The 19,510-nt window shown below is 34.5% G+C and overlaps 1 protein-coding gene across 3 annotated transcripts in view; it reads right to left on the bottom strand.

The window, feature by feature from the left end:
• The window catches only part of MICU3 (mitochondrial calcium uptake family member 3), a 103,103-nt gene that overhangs the window by 46,935 nt on the left and 36,658 nt on the right, over nucleotides 1-19,510 (bottom strand). For all 3 annotated transcript variants that reach the window (XM_082715615.1, XM_082715616.1, XM_082715617.1), the window contains exons 2-3: nucleotides 11,810-11,963; nucleotides 5,040-5,071 (exon numbers count right to left, since the gene is read on the bottom strand). In XM_082715615.1, the coding sequence (XP_082571741.1) occupies nucleotides 5,040-5,071; nucleotides 11,810-11,963 (186 nt within the window). The remainder of the gene's footprint in view (nucleotides 1-5,039; nucleotides 5,072-11,809; nucleotides 11,964-19,510) is intronic.

The raw sequence follows: 19,510 nt of genomic DNA on the forward strand, positions 1-19,510 counted from the left end.
CAAAGGCAGGAGATGTATTTTTAGAGGGTTTACGGATTCCCTGAAGACCATCTGTGAACCCCGCTTTCACTTCCTTCATAGTGCTATCTCTGCACTGCAGAGACCAGATGCCTCCAGACCGTAGTGTCTCGTCAGAGTAGCAACAGCACAGAGGGAAGAATTCAGGTATGAATAATGATGAGAAACTGGAATATTTACTGCTTAAACAACAATAAACCCATAAATATTTTTGTTAGTGCAAGAAATTAAAAAGAACACTTTGCAAATATATTGTATAATGTATCCATTACATAAATATTTTCTTTCTCCATTTTAACTATTTCCAATGTATTCAACTTCATCTCTTCTAGCTTGAACGCAGCTACAGTTTACAACTTAGGGGAAAAAAAAATCATAGCTACATTTTACTGAGTGCCCTCTATGTGCCTGACACTACGTAATTTCTCATTTAATTTTAATTAATAATCCTACTTATGCATATTTTACTGAGACTTAAAGAGGATAAGAACTCACCCATGGTCACAAAACTACTAAATGACTGGCCAGATCCTTACTGACTAAGCAGTTTATTTATCAGCTTCTTCTGGTCTGGATTATCTAATAAACACATTGATCTTTGTCTTCAGTTCACTTTAAGAAGTTTTAAATTAAAATCTGTATTTCCATTCAGACTGGGAATATCCCTCCCCATTCCCAGTGCCTAGATCTTGGTTTCTTGCACATAGTAGTATTATAATAATAAATAATTTGGGGGCATCTGGGTGGCTCAGTCAATTGAGACCTGTCTGCCTTTGGGTCAGGTCATGATCTCAGTGTCCTGGGATGGAGTCCCACCTCAGTGATGCTCCCTGCTTGCAGGAAACCTGCTTCTCCCTCTCCCCCCGCTTGTGATCTCTCTCTCTCTCTCTAACAAATAAATAAATAATCTTTTAAAAAAAGATAATTTGGTTGGCCTTTGCCCCTGGTTCCTGGAAGATGCCATCTCCTTGAATCACGGTTGGCTATAGGATGACCCAGGAAGGCTACTGATCACCAGAAAGAACACCCATGGGATTAAAGGTTGGGGCTCTGAGCTCTCCCTACCTTTGGGGAGGGGTAGGGAAAGGGATTGGGGATTGAGTTCAATCACTTGGCCAATGAATCAATCGATTATACCTACATAATGAAACCTCAATAACAACTCAACACCCAAGCTCAGCGCACATTTTCACTGGTAAATATATTGACATGTCAGGAGGGGTGGCACACTTCTCCATGGGATGAAGGCATGGATGATCTGTGTTTGGGATCTTCCTGTACCTGTCCTCAGAGTCTCCTCACATAGCTAGTCCTGATCTGTGTCCCTTAAAATAATTATAAGCTATTAATTATAAATATAGAATGTGCTTGAGTTCTGAATCAGTCTAGCAAATTACTGAACTTCAAGGGGATTTATGGGACCTCTTGGATTTGTAGTCAGTTGGCCTGAAGCGTGCGGTGGCCTGGGGACACTTGAACTTGCAGCTGGCATCTGAATTAAGGGCAGTTTTGTTGGGGACTATGTCCTTAAATCTGTGGAGTCTGACACTAACTGGGTGGTTAGTATCAGAGTTATACTGCATATTGTAAGTTGGTACTAAATAGATATTTGCTGTATTAAATTCATTTTCCTAGAATTACAGTTGTCTTGTAAAATTTATATAATTTTGTCTTATTATATAGTTAATATATATGAATTATAGGAAAATTAGCAAGTATAGAAAATAAAAACTAATTGCAATCCAGGACGGAACCATAATTGAAAGTTTTATTGAAATCCATTTAGTCTAATTCTCTCTCTAGCCATAATTATATAGCTTTTTTGTTGTTGTAGCAAATATTAAATTATTTTCTACATATTGTTTTGTAACTTACTCTTGGTACTTAATACTTCATGGGTATATTTTCCTGCCAAATATTCTTCACTGCATTTTAATGGCTACACAGCAGTTTTATATTAGTAGTTCTGAAATGTAACTTACATTCTTAAAAATTATTATGGACCCCAAGGAGATATTGCATGTGGAAGTAGAAATGACAAATTTTTAAAACACAAAAATACGCAAGCACATATTCTATTAGATGTCAGATCGATGGCATTATCAATCATCCTGTAGCTTCTAGAAAACTCCACCATACACTTGTGAGAGAATACAAGTAATAAAACAAATTGTCTTCTCGGTGTTATTATAAAAAATAGTTTTGACTTCATGGATCCCTGAAAAGGTGTTTGCACTTTAAGAACAGTCAGTCTGTAGTATTCTGCAACTTGCTGTTACTAAACCTTCAGTCTTCTAGGTCCATTCAGTTGATACCTATAGCTTGGATGTATTTTTTCACTATGGATCTGTATTACTGTATTTGTCTTTGATATGCCTATTTCACCATTTTTTTTATTCATTTCTCAACTGACTGACATATTGTTTCTTTTTAAAAAATTTTTGGCTATTATAATTGCTGCAGAAAACATGTATAGGACTGCTGTCGTAATATTCCTCTAGTATACTTCTCCAAAAATAGAGTTTTTGATATGTACTTTTAACTTTATCACATTTGCCAAATTTCTCTCAAAAGTGAATATACAAATTTACACCTTCACCTGGCTCTTTCTTCTTCCTTGCTAATTATCGCTATTGCTAGATTTCTGGAAGCTGATAATCTGATGGGTATGAAATAGTATCATATTATTGGTTGAATTTGCATATCCCTAATCACTAGGGAGGTTGAGAGGTCCTTTATATATATCAGCCATTCTATGTTATGCTTTTTTCTAACTGAACTGATTATCTTTTTATATTGATTCATATGAGTTCTATATGAGTACACTTAATGTTTTGCTAATACATTGCAAGCATATTCTCCCATCTGTCATACATCTTTTAACATTGTTGGCATCCTTTTGGTATGCCAAAGTTTCTGATATTTAATTTAGTGAAGTTTTTCAAAATTTTCTTTTAGCTTTGTTTTATGTGTCTTATCTAATGAAACCTCCTGTATCCTTTATTTTACTTCTAATATTTCAGAATTTTTTGTTTGTCAAAGTAAAAACTTAACCCATCAAATTTGCTTTTGTATATGGTGGTTAGTTTGATATTTAATTTTATTTACCCCTATGTTGGAAAGACTATTGTTCCAATACCTAAAGGTCAGTCCTTCCTCTGGTGATTTACAGATCTTCCCATACATGCCTGGGTCTGTTTCTGGGTTCTATATTCTATTATTTCATCTAATTAAAAATTTTTTGCAATAATATAATACTATTTTAATTACAGCCCCATTATTAATTTAATATGAGACAACCCAATTGCTCTCATCCTATTGTTTGTCTGTTTGCTTCTCTTCCACCCTTTTCAGAATTGTTCAGAAAATTCTGGGTCCTTACTCTTCCAAATCATCTATGAACATAATACATTTCTCTGCTTACTCAAATTTCTTTAAAAAAATTAAGAAAATTAAAAATTTTATTTTATTTTATTAAAAAAATAAAATATCTTTAAAAAAATAAAATACCTTGTAAGTTTTCTGTTAGGTACACTAAGAATCTAATGGTTTTTGTTGCTATTGTGAAAAGTATCTTCTTTGATAGTACAGTTTAATTGCTATTGCTGGTGCAGAAACAATAGCAGCAACCTTGTTAAACTTTTACTAAACCTGAATAAATTTGAAATCTATGCATTTTAATATTTTTCTCTGTCATATTGTTTGTTACTGTTCTGATCCTTAGAACCTCTTTTTTTGTCATACTACATGTTATAGCCTGAGTTAAGTCTACCTCAAATTTGCATTTGAAGTCATAATCCTCAGTACCCCAGAATGTGACTGTATTTAGAGACAGGGCCTTTACAAAGGTAATTAAGATTATTAAATGAGGTCATTATAGTTGCTCCTAATCCAATATGACTGGTGTCTTTATAAGAAGATATCAGGATACAGACATGCAAAGAACAACGACATGTGAAGATGATAGATGGAGAAGACAGACATCTACAAGCCAAGCAGGGAGGCCTCAGAAGAAACCTGCCCTGCCAACACCATGATCTTGAACTTCCAGCCTCCAGAACCGTGAGAAAATAAATTTCTGGTTTAAGCCACCCAAACTTTGGTATTTGTAACAGCAGTTCTAGCAAATTAATATACTACATTAGCTTAGACTTGTAATAAAACAGTGTGCAGTAGTTGTGATAACAGACATATTTCTGTTCTGTATTCTATCTAATTTTAAAGAGAATGTCTAAAGTTTTACATATAAATATCACATTTGCTACAGGCTTTTGGAAGATTCTCCATAATGGGTTATGGAGGTTCCCTCAAATGCTATACTAATACTCTTTTTATATTGAAGTTTATCATACATTTAAAAGTACAAAAGAAATACATGTAAAATTTAAAGTTAGAAATTATTAAGAAATAGAAAATTACCAGTACTTTCAAAGCCTCTTTGCACTTCTGATATTTCTTTCCATCTCCCCCAGAGGTAAATATTGTCTTGAATTTAATATTTATCTTTCCTTAGTTTTCCCATCTACAAATGCATCCTTAGTGGGTTTTTTTCCTATTTTAGACTTTATGTAAATGGAACTGTAATTTATAATTTGTGAATAGCTTGTCTTTATGTTTCCCAGACTCACCCAGTTCAAGCACTAGTATAATTCATTTGTTTTCACTTGGTACAGTATTTACTGTATGAATATATAAAAATTTATTTACCTTATTGACATTGTATTGTAGTCTTTCTAGCCAATTATGATCAATCTAATAACATTCCTGTGAACCTCTCATGCATATACAAGTTTCTCTAGGCATAGAGACTAGTGTAAAATTACTGGATCATAGAGCATGTTCGAGTTTAACTTTACTGGGTACATGTACATGCACTGTTGCAGAACTGCTAATCAAGAGGAGAACTGCTAGGTACAGGGTAGGTATATCTTTAATTTTATAGATGATGCCAAACTACTTTCCAAAGTGGGTATGCATATATATAGTGTGCATGCATATGTACACCAATAGCTTTAACCTACCTGTTTGGTAAGCGACTTCCATGTTTTAACAACTGTAATAAACAAATACAAAAGAATTAGATATTAAATACTTCATATAATGTACAGCTGAATTCAGTAACCATCTACAACCCTATCTCGTAACGCCAAGTTTCTATATCTAAAAGACAAAGTATTTTTTAACTTTGAGATGTGGTTCTAAGGTATAGGTTTTATTTATATTGTGTATTTGTTTCATATACTATAAACGAGTCATAAGAAGTGGTATCAGTGGAATAGGAAACATATTTTCCATAATCATTCTCTTACTTTGGGGATTTCTGGATTTATAAAGTTAACTTACTCCATGTTAAACATCTCATGGGCTTAAAAACACAAATACTGATATTTATTAAATATTCATACCAGAACATAAAATATTAACATAGAGAAATTATAATTTTAAGGTGCTGCCTATGATCTCTGCTTTAGTATCTCTAGTTATAAGTCAAATGCCAGGTCTTTCTAGGGTGAAGGGGAAGGATGGGGGCAACGAGAAAAGGAGACGAAGAAGAGCGAGGTGACACGATAGGGAGACCCTCACTCTGTTCTCCACTCTCTCCCTGTATTTAAGAATCATTTCTAGAACAAGGGTGTTATAGTTGAATAAATTACCTGAGATCACTTTCTTTTTCTGATTCCTCCTCACTCCTTGAAGATTTTGAACACTATAAATCTTATCATATTGGAATAAATGCGCAGCTAACATTGTTTCCTTTGCTCAGATTTGAAAACTCTGAATATCTAATGTCTGCCCAACAATTATCTCTAGGTTTACATGTGAACAAGTCTTATAACACAGCTGCATTGGGATGGGTAAATATTGATTATTTCATTATAAAAACGACAACCAATAATTTTTCTACACGGAAATGTGCCTATTTCTTTATAATTAGCCATAGTTGTTATAAACAGTATATCGAAGTCAAGACTATAAGACAAGCAGTTTTTGTCATGTAACTTTCTTTTTTGTAAGCAATAAATCATTTTAAGATCAAAGGATAAAAGTATATTCTAAAATTCAGCAAACTGATTTTTTCGAGATTAATTTCTTCTCTATGTAGCAACAATATCTTTTTTTTACTCAAGACGGTTTATACAAGTATATAATCAAGGGATTAAAATCACAGGTTTATAAAGAAGTCAGCATTTAGCCTTAATTCTAATACATTTATTTCATAAAGACATTCTCCTTTTCATAATGAACAGAACATTGTAAATAATTTTTATTATTCTGTTGCTTCTGAAATATAGCAGTATGAACAGAAGAAAAACAAATGGCACGAAAGTACATGCACACAATCTTATGCAATGTTCAGAAGCTATTTATCAGAAAAGGAAGTTAGACACACTCTTGAGTTCTGTAGGGTTTATGAGATTTCCAGGGTAAATTATTCACAAAAGACATATTCATTCTGCCGGATATGTCACCATGGTCAGTATTATTAGCTTTTTTTATAAAGACTAAAGAGCCATTAAGATTGTTCTTCAAAGGATTTTCTGATTTTCTAAATTCCTTATTTCATATGAAGTTACTACATATATAAATATAACCTGGGTGAAGAGGGACTTCAATTCTATTGGATATATTTTATTTCTTTAGCTATAGGTTGATGGTCATATTTTTAATACTTTTATGTATGTTTGAAATTTTTTAACAATGTATTTTTAAAACTAAAATTAAAATAGTACTTGAAGCTATATGAAGGTAATCGATTACTTATTTTAGTTCTAGAAGGGAAACTCACCTTTTAGGTTCTATTTAGGTAGGTAAAATAAGAAATTTTCTACATTTCAAACACAAAGCTATAATCAACAATCAAATGGATATCTCAATTAACATTTATTTGAACTATATTAAGCAAATATTTACAAAGCATACCAATTTTTTCCTGTTGATGTTACCATAAAATTATATCAAAGACTTTTAAAATTCTGATTATGAATTCAAACGATGATGATGATCGTGACAATGACAGCTACCAATATTTATTAAGTGCTTACTGTATCTGATATTATATTAAACACAATGAATATCATTCAGTCTTCAAAAATCTCATGAGGTTGCTATTAGTTTTATTCTTATAAACGAGAAGACAAAAAATGAAATAATTTAACAAAGTTCTCAAAGCTAGTAAACAAATGCTCTGGTTTAAATACAAGTCTGTCTAATTTCAATCTGCCATGTTGATATACATATGATTTAATATTTAGTCTATGAAACATATTTTCTCTTCTCAGGCAAATATTTCTTTTTATAACCCTATACTTTATTAAAAGTTTTTACAAATATCTTGATCTTTAATAATCATTTTTAACTATGCTTTAAAAGTTCGAGTTTGAAATTAACTGATATTAATTTGTGGTTGTTAAATGTCCTGTGAACTTTTTCTTTATAATGCAATGTGTTTTCCTGCAACTGGTGGTTTTGTAATAACTTGAAAAGAATCAAATTTGAAATTTATTTCCAGAAAGTAAAAAGCCACAGCAGTCAACATATTATGAAGAAAAAATTCAAGAAAATAATGAATGAAAAATTTTCAAACTACAAAATACTAAATTAAGCATGATTAATTAAGAATGATTTCTCAAATATAAGTTTGACAAAAATTATAGAATTTGATGCAAAAATACCATTTGATATTTAAAAAACACATCAATAATTTTATCAAATCTGCGCTAACTTCATAATGAATATGAAAAGTTCACATTGTATGACATTAGTTATACAAACGTATGGAAAACATATTTATCTATTTTTGAAGATTTTATATATTTATTTGACAGACAGAGATCACAAGTAGGCAGAGAGGCAGGCAGAGAGAGAGGAGGAAGCAGGCTCCCTGCAGAGCAGAGAGCCTGATGTGGGGCTCGATTCCAGGACCCTGGGATCATGACCTGAGCCCAAGGCAGAGGCTTTAACCCACTAAGCCACCCAGGTGCCCTATATCTATTTCTGTATAAGGACCTTTTCTATGTACAGTCTCTACACTTACAAAGCTTAAAATATTTTAAGTGGACAAAAAGTACTGTTTTTGTCCAAGTTCCAAGGTGAAATATGGTTATGTGGCACATGGTAAGAACTCAATAAGTATTTCTAGAAGGGAGGGAGGAAAGGGAGGCTAAAGGAGCACAGAGACATAGAATCCTTACCATCGCCCTCAAATTCCTTCAAAAATGAGCCCTACTCAATTTACAGCCTCTTCTATCACTACTACCTTACATTTTCCCAAAGTGGACTACTTTGAGTACACCATTTACTCTCGATCCCAGTGTTTGTTCATATAGTCACCTCTCTTTCAGTTGCTAACCTCAGAGTCTCCCGACAAAATACTGTACAATTTTTAAAGTCTCTCCATCAACTACTATCTTTCATTTCCTTTCTACTTTGCAGCCAAACATCTTGATAGAGTTCTTCATACTCACTGACTTCATTTCTTCATCTGCTCTTGCAATCTGGTCTTTGATCTAATCACTACACTGAAACATTATTTTAAACATCATCAATAACCTTCAAATTACTAAATCCAGTAGACATTTTTCTGTCTGCATCTAACTTGACATCTCATTTGACCATTCTGTTCTTTTTGCTTGGCTTCTATGACTCCATACTCCTGATTTTGCTCCCATATTTCTGGAAACCATTTTTCCTTTTAAGGCTCATCTTCCAAGTTGTTGTACCTTCATCATTTAAAGTCTAGGAGTTCCTCGAGGTTTGGTCCCTGGTCATCTATGTTCTCATTCTGTACTGCATCCTAGGCAATCTCACCCACAATTATTGCATTAGTTACCAATCACATACAGATGAACCCTAAATACATATTCTACCCAGCCCTCTCCCCTCATCTCCAATGGAAATAATCTAAAATATAAAATATTAATTGATTAAAAGCTAATTTGCAAAGTAGTCAATTTGCCAAATTACGTGGGATTTAATTTTTTTGAATTTTTACACATTTTCCCCACCTCATATAGTTACTTTTTTTGGTTAGTGTTAGGAATGCTTAAGATCTGCTCTCTTGGCAAATTTCAATCATACAATATGGTATTACCAACTACGGTTACCATGCTATGGGATTTATTTAAGGCTTTGCCATATCCCTGGCTCTGAAGAAAAAGGGCTATAATTTGCTCTAACATATCTTAAGGCATTTGTTTGGCAGTTTCAAGTAGATTATCAAATGACTGATTATTTAATACACTGATTTTCAATGAATTGAAATGAATGATCAAAAGCCAGATCTAACTGCCTCTTGCATATCTCCTCTTTTAGATATCTAAGGCATCTTAAATCCATCATGTCCAAAGTTGAAGTTAGAATATTTCACTTCAAACCTGGTCTCTACTGCCATTCAAACAGGTGAAGCAGCCAGAAATTATTATTGTTCATTACTCCATCATCACCATTACCACCATTATTGGAAGCTTTTCAAGCCTGGACAAGAGTCTCCTCCTGATCTGCTCATGCTCACTCTGGCCCTCTCCAATCTATGTCCACCCTGAAAGATCTTTTCTAAACACAATCTAATAATGGCATGAGCCTATTAAAAACAAAACAACAGGTTCAATATGGAGTTCCTTATGCTAAGACCCACATAACCAAGCCAAGACTTAATTATAGTTTCCGTTCTGCCAGAAATGGAATCTTAAATCAGTCAATCAGCACTAGTTAGTAATCTGCCTGAGAGACCCCTCCAGTCTAAAGGAATGTAACCTTACAATAACTAACCCACTTTCCTTGCCTAGTAAAACTTCCTTTTACCTGTTCCCTTCTGCCTATAAGTCTTTTGTTTTGTATAGCTTCTTGGAGCTCCTCCCTGTCTGCTAGATTGGATGCTGCCTGATTCATGAATCACTGAATAAAGCCAAAAGGATCTTTCAAAGTTACCCAGTTGAGTTGTTTTCTAACATACCAAATTATTCTACAGCTTAAACTACTGCCATGATTTTCCATTACTTTTAGGATAAAAATAAGAATGTTTAATATAAGCTTACTGACTCAATGATTTGGCACTGCCCCACACACCTACCCCCACTTCCTACCATATTCTTCTTTGCTTGTTGTACTATCGCCACACAGATCTTTTCCCCCTCCTCACATGTATCATGGCATCTTGATACTTTGCTATTTCTTCTGCTGAAACTCTCTACGCTCAACTTCCTACTAGCCTAGTTAAGTCTTATTCACAGTTCACATTTCATGTGGATATTTGCCCTGGGAAGATCTCCCTGAGCTACCTAAGTTACTTCTCCACAGTATGCTCTCAGAGCCTTAAGTATCTTTCTTTCATGGCACTTATCACAGAAATAATTTGCTATTTATTTGTGTATTTCATTGATCAGTGCTGGTTTTGTCCACCTGACTGTAAGCATCATGAGGGAGGAGGACATCTATTTTTATTTGTTTGTTTCCCTCACCACTTTATCTCCAGTGCCTAGTGCAATGCCCAGCAATACCCAGCACTGGATAGGTGTCTTTGAGTATGTCATAACATGCCTTGAAATGAAATGGGAAGGGTGCTTAAAGCACTGTGTTGCATTCTGTAGTACCATGGCTGTCCTGAGAGGGAGCACTGTCATTCTTTGAGTTGCGAACTGAACTTTTTTTCATGAAACATGATTTTTACCTGAAAGAACTGACAGACAGATTATGGTCATTTAGACTTAAGTATTTGGCAGGCACTTTCTTACAAAGGAACAAAAAAACAACCGATAATATTTGTTGCCAATAACATCTGAGCTTTCAAATAAAGATTAGAATTTGGGAAAATTTGTATACACCACCATGAGTTTGACAGCTTCCCAGTAAGTAAAGACTTTCATGAGAATATTATGACAGTTTCACTGAATGTGATTTTAAAAATACATTATATAATAAATATGTCAACATTTGGAAGATCTCCATAACTGAATCAACCAGTATCGTCTATTTGGTGTTACAAGATTATATAAGGGTAAAAGATCCATTCAAGGTGCAGTGTAAGCCAATGGGTTTTAACATAACACATGGCAAGTTTCAAATTCCACACTCCAACTAAACTTTAAGAAACAACCACTAGCCAAGTGTTGATATAGTATCAAAGAAGAATATCTACAATAATCTGAAAGGACTATTAAAATATTTTTCCTTTTTCCTACTTCTTTATCTGTGAGGTAAATTTTCTCAATATACTTCATGAAAAACAACACATTGTTAACTATTGAATAAAAAAAGCAGATTATAAAAAAAGCAGATTAGAATAGAGCTGTCTTCTATTAATCAGACACTGAAGAGATTTGCAAGAATGTACATAATGCCAAAGAGTTTGAGACCCACTGCTCTAACATATGGAAAGATGAGTAGCAGTCTATATTTGCCCTATAGGAACCATGACAAATACAGAAGAGGTATAGGTAGAATTCTTGGCCCAGGTCTGGTTCAAAGCCAATCCCCTGAATTACTCTGTTCATGGTAGATTCAAGAACCAAATAGGCAAAATATGAACCTATTACAAAGAGTATCAAGAGTAAGGTGGTTTCTAGGTTTGATAAGCTGAAAAAGAGGAAATAAATGAAAGTTTGTGAAAAGAGATATTGGTAAGAGTTTATAAGAAAAACTAGTCTAGTAAGATTATATAGCATAATGTCTTTTGAAATACCACATTATTTGGTTAGTTGTTCTGAAAACTTATCCTGTTTCAAACTTTTATAAATTAAAGATAAGAAAAAAAAAATCTCATAAAATTATTAAGAAAATTGAAAAGTATACTTACATTTGGGCTCATCTGTTGTAACAGCCAAAATAAAATCATATGGAGTCATGAATAACTGTCCTTCACATTCTATAGAAGCAAACAAACGAAATCTTCTTTCCCGAGATGTAGCATAGAGGTCTAAGTCTTCAATGTCTGTTCGGTTGATAGCAACCTAAAGTTAAGAAAGCAAATAAATTTGGACTGTGTGAAATAACCTCTCCTTTTGGAAGCTAAATGCTGTTAATTATGCTGAAAGTGAATTAACAGAGTAAATGACCAACTGTGAAAATATCTTCTGCAGAACTTAATCGCTTTATAAATTACCCATATGAATAAAATGAATTAATGTTTTAAAGATCCTACAATAAATATCACTAAGGGCCTGAAAATTCTAAATTTTAAATTAAATTTAATTAATACTATTTTTTATTTAAAAATAATTAATATTATTATTAATTAATAATAGTGTATCAGGGTTTCACTTTCTTCTTTTAGAAAATCAATAGAGTGGGGTGCCTGGGTGGCTCATTCAGTTAAGCATCTGTCTTCAGCTCAGGTCATGATCCCAGGGTCCTAGGGTTGAATCCTGAGTCTGGCTCCCTGCTCAGCGGAGAGCCTGCTTCCTCCCTCTCCAACTAACTTTAGATCACTAGAGTACAGTTACTACCAATGGTTGTTCTGAATTCTATATAAGGTTAAGATTAACAGAAGAGTGTGTATAAATGGGGAGGGGAAAGGAAGTCTTTTTTGTTTCCCTTAATTTCAAGACCTTTCTTTGTGGATAAATAATTTTTCACTGTTACTTATTTTCTCTCTGAATTGCAGGAAATTTATTTTTTAATTGAAGGATTTTTTTTTATTACAAAAGTGATGCATAGTTATTGTGTATAATTCAGTAAACAGAATTTTTAAAATTTATAGATATAATTTTTTTCTTTTTCAGCAAAAATGGGATTACACCACACTGAGGAGTATACTACCCAATATTTTTCACTTATTAATATATCAGGGCTATTTTCCTATGTCACTAAATGCTCTAAATACTCTAGTAAACCATTTTTTAGTAACCGTAAAATATTTCATAGAAAACGGTTGTGCCATAGCACAATTTATGAATTACACATGGTTGAATATTTAATTAGGTGAGTCACAGTATTTTACTATTACAAAACAAAGTTAAAATGACCAGTATATAATATATTTATATATATATGCATAAATAGTACCTTGAGATAAATTCCCAAGAGCGGATTTGAATGGTCAAACAAAATCTTTTCATATATATTTCACTCTGCCTCTAGGGAGTTAATAGGAATTTATAGGATTATCAATAATACAGTAATTATATGTTGTACATTTCATAAAAATTATTTTATATTAGAAAAATTGTTTAGGATGGCAAGCTTATTCTCTTTATTGTCTCTTCCATGTCTGTGAAGTCATAATGTAGATTATGTATAAACTATTAAAATTATTTAAATACTGGGGCGCCTGGGTGGCTCAGTGGGTTAAAGCCTCTGCCTTCAGCTCAGGTCGTGATCTCAGGGTCCTGGGATCGAGCCCCACATCAGGCTCTCTGCTCAGCAGGGAGCCTGCTTCCTCCTCTCTCTCTCTCTGCCTACCTGTGATCTGTCTGTCAAATAAATAAATAAAATCTTTAAAAATAAAATAAAATAAAATAATTTAAATACCTAATATCTTGGGAAGTTATATCAAAACAATCTACAAGAACTTCCAACAAGAAGACTACATTTTGTATTCCTAAGTTACACTTTATTAAATGAAAAGCTAGGCAAAAGACTCATCTTTTCCCACTATTCTGAAGGCTTTCAAAAACATTACACAAGCAGTCAAATAAAAACTAAAAGAAAGGTTCACTCCCTACTTTTTATTGGGATGTATAAGAGATAGAATATATAGTCTCTCACTTTAAGAAATATATACTCTATATAGAGGGACAAAATAGTAGATGGAGAGACAAAAGGTAAAAACATGGAAGAAAGGAATTAGTCAACTTAGAGTGAATCAAAATAAAAAGCACTATAAAGGTTGAGGTTAATAAGATGGTTTCATGGGGCTCCTGGGTGGCTCAGTTGGTTAAGTTTCTGCCTTCAGCTCGGGTCATGATCCCAGGGTCCTGGGATTTGGGACTCCGCACTGGGCTCCCTGATCAGGTAAGAGTCTGCTTCACCTTCTCCCTTTGCTGCTTCCCCTGCTTGTGCTCTCACTCTCTCTCTCTCTTTCAAATAAATAAAGATAATGTTTTTAAAAAATAAGATTTCAGGAAGAAAAAAATATGAATTTTAATGTCAGGGAAAGACATGAGCATTCTAGGTTTATACAGCATACTTGAAAAGATGGTAATAACCTTCCTAGAGCAGAGGAATTGCGTTCATGGAAAAGGGTAAATAAACTGATAAGATTTCTGAAGGTCAGACTAAAGCACTGGAATTTAATCTGATAGAAAACATGGCTTTAGGAGATTCTTACGTAGAGCAATGACACAACTGAAATGATGCTTTAGAAAGATAATGCAGCTCCATACCAGAGACAAGCCAGTTCAGCAGTATGTTAGTAACAATTACTCAGGTAATCCTAACTGAGTTAGCTCTGTCATAGGTAAGAAGTGAGACACTGAGCGACTAATGTCAATAATGGGGAATAAGCTCCCTGAATAGTCCTTAGGGATCAGTCTAACATCTTAGGCCCCTTTCCGCACATCCCAGCGGGGTGGTTCTTCCTCCTAGGATAGGGAAATCAATCTTGTCTGTTACCACAGTTTACTCTCCTGCTTTGTTCTTGCTATGTATTTCCTTGGACCTAACTGGTCATAATCAACCAAGACTCATTTCCAATGAATTCCCTGAAGGACCACTTTGTGTGGAGCTCTCATTGTTTCTGAACCATTATCTGAAGCCGTGACTTAGTCTGACATCCTGAACCACACTTTTTGCCTATAACATCTTCATTTGTTATGATCTAATATGGACTTGGTCTGTGAATTCTGCCCCTACCAGCTGCTGCTATTACTGCTCATGATGCCCCTGTATTTTCTCATGAAACTTTCCTCCCTAAGTGTCCGTCATTGGTCCCAGCCAAACCTGCTTGACCACTGAAGCTGGGAATTTGATCCACCTTCCCATGAGCTAATGCTGACAACTCTTCCTCTCCTTAACTTTGACTAACAATCAATCAACAAAACCTGTTGTTTTCCCTCTAATTTCTCACATCCGCCACAGCCACCATTTTGTGTAAGCCCACACTACTTCCCTAAAATTTTACAGGAATGGCCTATGATTTTTGCCTCTAATCCATTGTCTACTGACAGAAAACAGGCAGAGCTATAGAACACTTTGAATCCTTTAACCACCTGAGTAACAGTTTCAGAGAAAAAAATTCTGACCAAACAGAGTTAAGTTTTCATTAAAACTCCACTGTAGGAAAGAAATTGAAGATGACAAAGAAATGGAAAAATACTCCAAGCTCATGAATTGGAAGAACAAATGCTGTTAAAATGTCTACATTACCTAAAGTAATCTACTATTTAATGAAATCCCAACCACCCAGCATGTTTCAGAGCTAGAACAAACAATCCTAAAATTTGTAGGGAACCAAAAAAGACCCTGAACAGCCAAAGCAATCTTGAAAAAGAAAAGTAAAGCTAGAAGCATCACAATTCAGGATTTCAAGTAATATTACAAAGCTATAGTGATCAAGACAGTATGGTACTAGCACAAAAACAGATACATTGATCAAAGGAACAGAATAGAAAATTCAGAAATAACTGTATAATCAACTAATCTTGGACAAACCAGGAAAGAACATCCAATGGGAAAAGGACAATCTCTTCAACAAATGGTGTTGAGAAAACAACATAAAAAAGAATGAAACTGGACCACTTTCTTATACCATATACAAAAATTATTTCAAAATGGATGAATGACTTAAGTGTGGGACAGGAAAACATCAAAATACAAGAAGGGAACATAGGTAGTAACTTCTCTGACATCAGTTGGAGCAACTTCTTACTAGATTGGGAGGCAAGAGAAACAAAAGCAAAAATGAACTACTGGGACTTCATCAAAATAAAAACCTTAGGCACAGTGAAGGAAACAGTCAACAGAACTAAAAGGTAATCTTCAGAATGAAAAAAGAGATCTGCAAATGACATATCTGATAAAGGGTTAGTACCCAAAATCTATAAAGAACTTAACAAACTCAATACACAAAATCCAATAATCCAATGAAGAGATGGGGAGAAGACATGAATACACCTCTTTCCAAAGAACACATGCAGATGGCCGACAGACACACAAAAAGATGCTCAGCATCACTCATCATCAGGGAAATGCAAATCAAAACTACAATGAGATATCACCTCACATCTGTCCAGATGGATAAAATTAACAACATGGGAAACAAAAAATTTTGGCAAGGATGCAGAGAAAGGGGAACCCATTTACACTGTTGGTGGGAACGCAAACTGGTGTAGACACTCTAGAAAATAGAAGGTCCCCCAAAAGTTAGACTATGTTGCAGAAATTGCACTCCTAGGTATTTACCTAAAGGACATAAAAATGCTGATTCAAAGGGATACATGCACCCTGATACTTAATAGCAGCATTATCAACAATAGCCAAATTATGGGAAGAGCCCAAATGTATTGATTGATGAATGGGTAAAGGAGTGATGTGTGTGCATATGTGTAACGTGTGTGTGTGTGTGTGTGTGTGTAGTGGAATATTAATCAGCCATCAAAAAGAAATGCAACCTTGCTGTTTGCAACAACACAGATGGAACTAGAGTGTATTGTGCTAAGTGAAATAAGTCAGAGAGGGGTGTCTGGGTGGCTCAGTTGGTTAAGTGACTGCCTTCAGCTCAGGCCATGATCCCAGGGTCCTAGGATGGATTCCCGGGTATGGGGTCAGGGTGGGGGGAGGTCCCTGCTCAGCAGGGAGCCTGCTTCTCCCTCTCCAAATCCCTTGCTTGTGTTCCCTCTCTCACTGTGTCTCTCTCTGTCAAATAAATAAATAAAATCTTTAAAAAAAAAAAAAAAAAGAGATCACAAGTAGGCAGAGAGGCAGGCGGAGAGAGAGAGAAGCAGGCTCCCCGCCGAGCAAAAAGCCTGATGTGGGGCTCCATCCCTGAGGTCATGACCTGAGCTGAAGGCAGTGGCTTAACCCACTGAGCCACCCAGGTGCCCCAAATAAATAAATAAATAAAATCTTAAAAAAAAATCAGTCAAAGAAAAATACCACATGATTTCACTCATATGTGGAATTTAAGAAACAAAACAGATAAACATGGGGGGAAAAAGAGAGAGAAAGCATAAAATAGATTCTTATCTATAGAGAACAAGCTAAAGAGAAGGTGGGGGGGATGGGTTAAATGGGTGATAGGGATTGAGGAGGGCTCTTGGAATGAGCACTGGGTATTATATGTAAGTGATGAATCACTAAATACTAATCCTGAAAATAATATTGCATTATATGTTAACTGAAATTTAAATAAAAACTTGAAACAACTACAAAACTCCACTTAATGAAGTCTACCCCTTGTTGCTTTAGCAACAGTGCCCATCATTTTTTATAATGGCATTAAGTGGTTCCTACAGGTCTATTTAGCAACACCTTAAAAGGACTGGGAAGGAGTCTGAGAATGGTTTGTGCTCCAGACAAAAAAAGTTTATTGTAAAAGGGAAGAATATGTTTTATGTATAAAAGAGAAAACCTGAGTCTGGATGCTTAAAAGGGCTTCCTTTTACTGCAAACTTGTTGCTTCCATCACTGCCTCTTCTTAATTAAGTGAGATAAATCTTACAGTGCAATAATATACATTGGTGCTTCTCAAATGCAACATAAACTGGTTGATCCCGTATGCTGGCCTGACCCTAAAACAGTCTAGTTATCATCAACTGGAAGGAATGGGTTCATCTGGCCAGACAGTGGGATGAGATGAAGAGCAGAACAGGAAATCAATACTTTGGTCGGCTCTGTATTCTCTATTCTCCTCCACTGACTTGTCTCTTCCTACTCAGATGCCATACTGTTTTCATCACTATAGCTTTGGTGATGTTTTGATATCAGTAAGCAAGATTTCATCTTATTAATCAATCTTTTAAAAATATTCATAGTGATTGATATTCAAGTTTCTCCTAAGTGAACTTTAAAATCACTGTGTCAAATTCTATTTAAATAATCCTACTAACATTTTGTTGGGGATGACATACAACTTTGGTGTAATTCAGGACACTTGATTTTTCCCATCTGGAAACATGGATATCTGTTTATTCAGGTCTTCAACTAGGACTTTCAGTAAAGTTTTACAGTTTGCTTTACATAAGTTTTAAGTATTTTTTGGTAGATTTTTGGTACATTTCATAGTTTCTGTGTAATTGTGAATTGTGAATGGAACCTATTATTCCTGTTATATTTTCAACTGGTTATTTCTGATGAATGGGAAAGCTAATGATTTTGGCATATTTGCTTTGTATCCAATTACCTTTTTAAATTTCTTCATTCCTTTTAATATTTTTTTCTTCTATTTTCTAAGTAAGCAATCATAAATTCTTTCATAATCAATAACAGTTAAAGCCTTTCCTTTTTAATATTTATACTTCATTTTCATTGCCTTAATAATAAGACTTCCGTGTCTCTAAATAGGATGTTGAGTAGTTATCAGTAATAGTAAGCATAATTATCTTGTTCCATGTTTTGAAGAGAATGCTTCTAATGAATTGCCATTAAATGCAGTGTCTGCTATTGATTTTGATCATTATCTTGTAGTTTAAATTAGGTATGGGTATACTGTCTTCCTTTGTTCACTGGAAATAAGTGGGTTTAGAGTTAGACTGGTCTTCAGAGACCTTAGAGATCATCTTTCCTTACCTTTTTCATCAAATTAGAAGCATCAAGATGAGTCCCCAAACAAAAATTTAAAATGTGTTGCGCAAGTACAGCACAAGCAGAAATCCTCGAACAAAAACTCAAAAGGTACTGGAAAAAACTCATTATTTATATTATCTTTTAACAATTTTTGGTTTCTGAGATGAATATTTAAAATCAACTAATAAGCTAACGTAAATTCATTCTTTCACCAAACAGACACTTGGTGTGTGCCTACTATATACAAATGAATTAATTATAAAATAATCGATTGGAAGATTATTACTTTATTTAAAACTGTTGTTAGAGACAAATATGAGTAAGCCTGGTTTAATCATATTCTATCTATATATATGCCCAGTCACTCTCAAACCTTCCAATTGTCCACATCCTTATTTCTCTGTGGTTTACAAACAGACTACTTTCTTTCTTTCTTTTTTTTTTTATTTATTTATTAGAGAGAAAGAGAGAGTATGGGTGGGGAAGGGGCAGGGGGAGAGGGAGAAGCATATTCCGTGCTGAGTGGGGAGCCCAAATGTGGGACTCGATCCTGGGACCCTGGGATCATGCCCTGATCATAACCCTAACCGACTGCAGGTGCCCCCAAAACAGGCTATTTTTTTAATGAATGATTTAAGAGCACAGATAAAGAATTCAGGTTTTTTTGTTTGTTTGCTTACTGTGGTACAGTTCTAACCACATTTAACTTTAAAGTGTTTAGGTTAATAAGGAGCAGTGGCCCATGAAGTTCAGCTAAGGATTGACTTGATCCACTAGAACCCCTGAGGAAAGGGGCAGCTTCAGACCAGTCAATTTCCAAAATAGGAGACAGCGC

Source organism: Mustela nivalis (genome assembly GCF_964662115.1).
Source record: "Mustela nivalis genome assembly, chromosome: 20".
In the NCBI taxonomy this organism is placed as follows: domain Eukaryota; kingdom Metazoa; phylum Chordata; class Mammalia; order Carnivora; family Mustelidae; genus Mustela; species Mustela nivalis.